Source organism: Eimeria maxima, genomic scaffold (genome assembly GCF_000499605.1).
Source record: "Eimeria maxima Weybridge genomic scaffold, Emw_scaff1341, whole genome shotgun sequence".
NCBI classification, from domain to species: domain Eukaryota; phylum Apicomplexa; class Conoidasida; order Eucoccidiorida; family Eimeriidae; genus Eimeria; species Eimeria maxima.
The window spans coordinates 2,501-4,755 of NW_013564324.1; the positions used below are offsets into that span (position 1 = coordinate 2,501).

The 2,255-nt window shown below is 36.9% G+C and overlaps 1 protein-coding gene across 1 annotated transcript; it reads right to left on the minus strand.

Moving 5' to 3' along the window:
• Positions 1-406: 406 nt before the first annotated feature.
• EMWEY_00051650 (hypothetical protein, conserved) lies at positions 407-1,663 on the minus strand (the record flags this gene model as incomplete). The annotated part of the gene is made up of 4 exons (XM_013479740.1): positions 407-498; positions 731-825; positions 1,046-1,203; positions 1,403-1,663. 4 exons carry the CDS (start codon positions 1,661-1,663, stop codon positions 407-409), a joined length of 606 nt encoding a protein of 201 aa, XP_013335194.1.
• Between the last annotated feature and the right edge of the window lie 592 nt (positions 1,664-2,255).

Consider the following 2,255-nt stretch of genomic DNA (forward strand, 5'->3'; position numbering starts at 1 on the left):
AGTAAGAGCAGCAGCAGCAGCAGCAGCAGCAGCAGCAGCAGCAGCATGAGTCTTACCTTTCCTGGATGCTTGATAGCTACAAGGAGCGCGCAGCAGCAGCAGCGGGGAAGCAGCAGCAGCAGCAAAAAAGAGATCTAATGCAACAGGAAACACTTTTTTAGGGTTTTGCATTTGCTGCTGCAGCAGCAACTTTAATGAATCAATAGACCTATAAACACCAATAAATACATAATAAATAATTAGGGTTTAGCTAGGGTTTAACCCTAGGGTTTAGCTAGGGTTTAGGGAGGGTTTATTATGCGTTTATTGAGCTAGGGTTTATCTAGGGTTTATATAAGGTAGGGCTTATCTAGGGTTTAATTAGGGTTTACTAAGGGTTTAGGGTTTAGGGTTTAGGGTTTAGGGTTTACGAGCAATTATTAGCCTGCTGAAGAATTGAATTAAATTCTTCGTCAACTTTTCCTCTCCTCTTGGCGGATAACTCCAATAAGGAAAGAACTGCACAAAACCCTAAACCCTAAACCCTAAACCCTAAACCCCAATCCCTAAACCCTAAACCCTCAAAACCCTAAACCCTAGAGCCTTACAGGTGCCTTCCTATAGTGCTACCGATCTGCCCAATCCTGCATTCTCTCCGCAAGAAACCCTAAACCCTAAACCCCAAACCCTAAAATCCTAAACCCTAAACCCTCAAACCCTAAACCCTAAACCCTAAACCCTAAACCCTCACGCGTTTCTGGCTTCATGTTGTCTGTCCATCGCCAACTTTTTTCTTCTGGATAAATTTTCTTCAGAGGATCATCAGAGAAAAGAGATCTATATAACCTGTAACATAAACCCTAAACCCTAAACCCTAAACCCTAGCGTAAGGAGTAGGTAGGTAGTAGATACATGCCATTAATAGATAGGAATCAGATTAGGGTTTAGGGTTTAGGGTTTATGTTGGTGTTGATTAGGTCGATGCCTTTATTGCGTGTAATATACAGGTAAAGTTATTTAGGGTTTAGGGTAAAAATTAGGGTTTAGGGTTTAGGGTTTAGCTTACGCGAGTAAATCTTGTAGTGTAGGGTTCTCATGAATTAAGGGTTTATCTAATTGCTGCATTAGGGTTTGTATAATTTTTTTTTTTTTTATTAATAAATGAATTAAACCCGCAAGAGAGGTTAGGGAAGGGTGAGTCTTTTTAGGGGCATAACGTAACGCCTATAACACACAAACCCTAAACCCTAAACCGTAAACCCTAGGAATAGAGGGAGAGAGTGGATAGGTGTTGATCGTCTCTGGTGTTTTTTCCTTCGTATATGCACACATAAACCCTAAACCCTAAAAAAACCCTAAACCCTAAAAAAACAATAAACCCTCAAAAACCCTAAACCCTAAACCCTAAACCCTAAACCCTTACCTGCATTTGTAGGTATTGTTCCATTTGGAAGTCTGGTAGATCATATTTACTAGGCCAATAATAATTTAATAATTCTTTTCCTTTTAATGGTTTTAACCAACTAATTTCTCCTGTTTTCCCCTTTGCATACCCAAACAATTGCTCTTTTATTGCATGCATGCGCTTATTGAGGTGTACGTACACCCCAGCTTGTTCAGAAATATTTTTTATACTTATTGGACCATTTAATACAGATAATACACGTATAGGCAGACGTGCCATCCTTATTTCATCTTTATTTCTATCTTATTTTATACTATTTTATCTTTATTTATTTATTTTATTCCTTTTTCTCCTTTTTTCTCCTTTTATTCGCTATTTTATGAGCACTTTTGCATGTAGGTGTGTAGGTATGCATGCAAGCGATGGGGCTGGTGGCCAGAAAGAAGACAAGAAAAGAGGGAAAAATAAATAAATTATTCATTAAATATATTAAAATAAAGTATTTTTAATTAATTATTTTATAAATATAATTAAATAAATAGTTTATTTAATAAAAAAGAGAAGAAAAATGTCCTTCCTTTATTGTTAGGTCTGCTGTAGCCATACACACATGCAGACATCCTTGAATACAGCTGCTGCTTTTCTTTTGCTGCTGCTGCTGCTGCAGCAGCAGCAGCAACAGCAACAGCAAATTATCTTTTATTTACTTATTTCTTTTTGTGTATTTGTTTGTCTTTATATATTATATATTATAATTTATTATATATTTAATCCTTTTCTCCTTGTCTTGTGTCTTCCTTCCCTATGTATATTGTTTATTAATAGACAATCTTGCTGCTTTTTAACTCCGTGGTGCTGCTGCTGTTGTTGC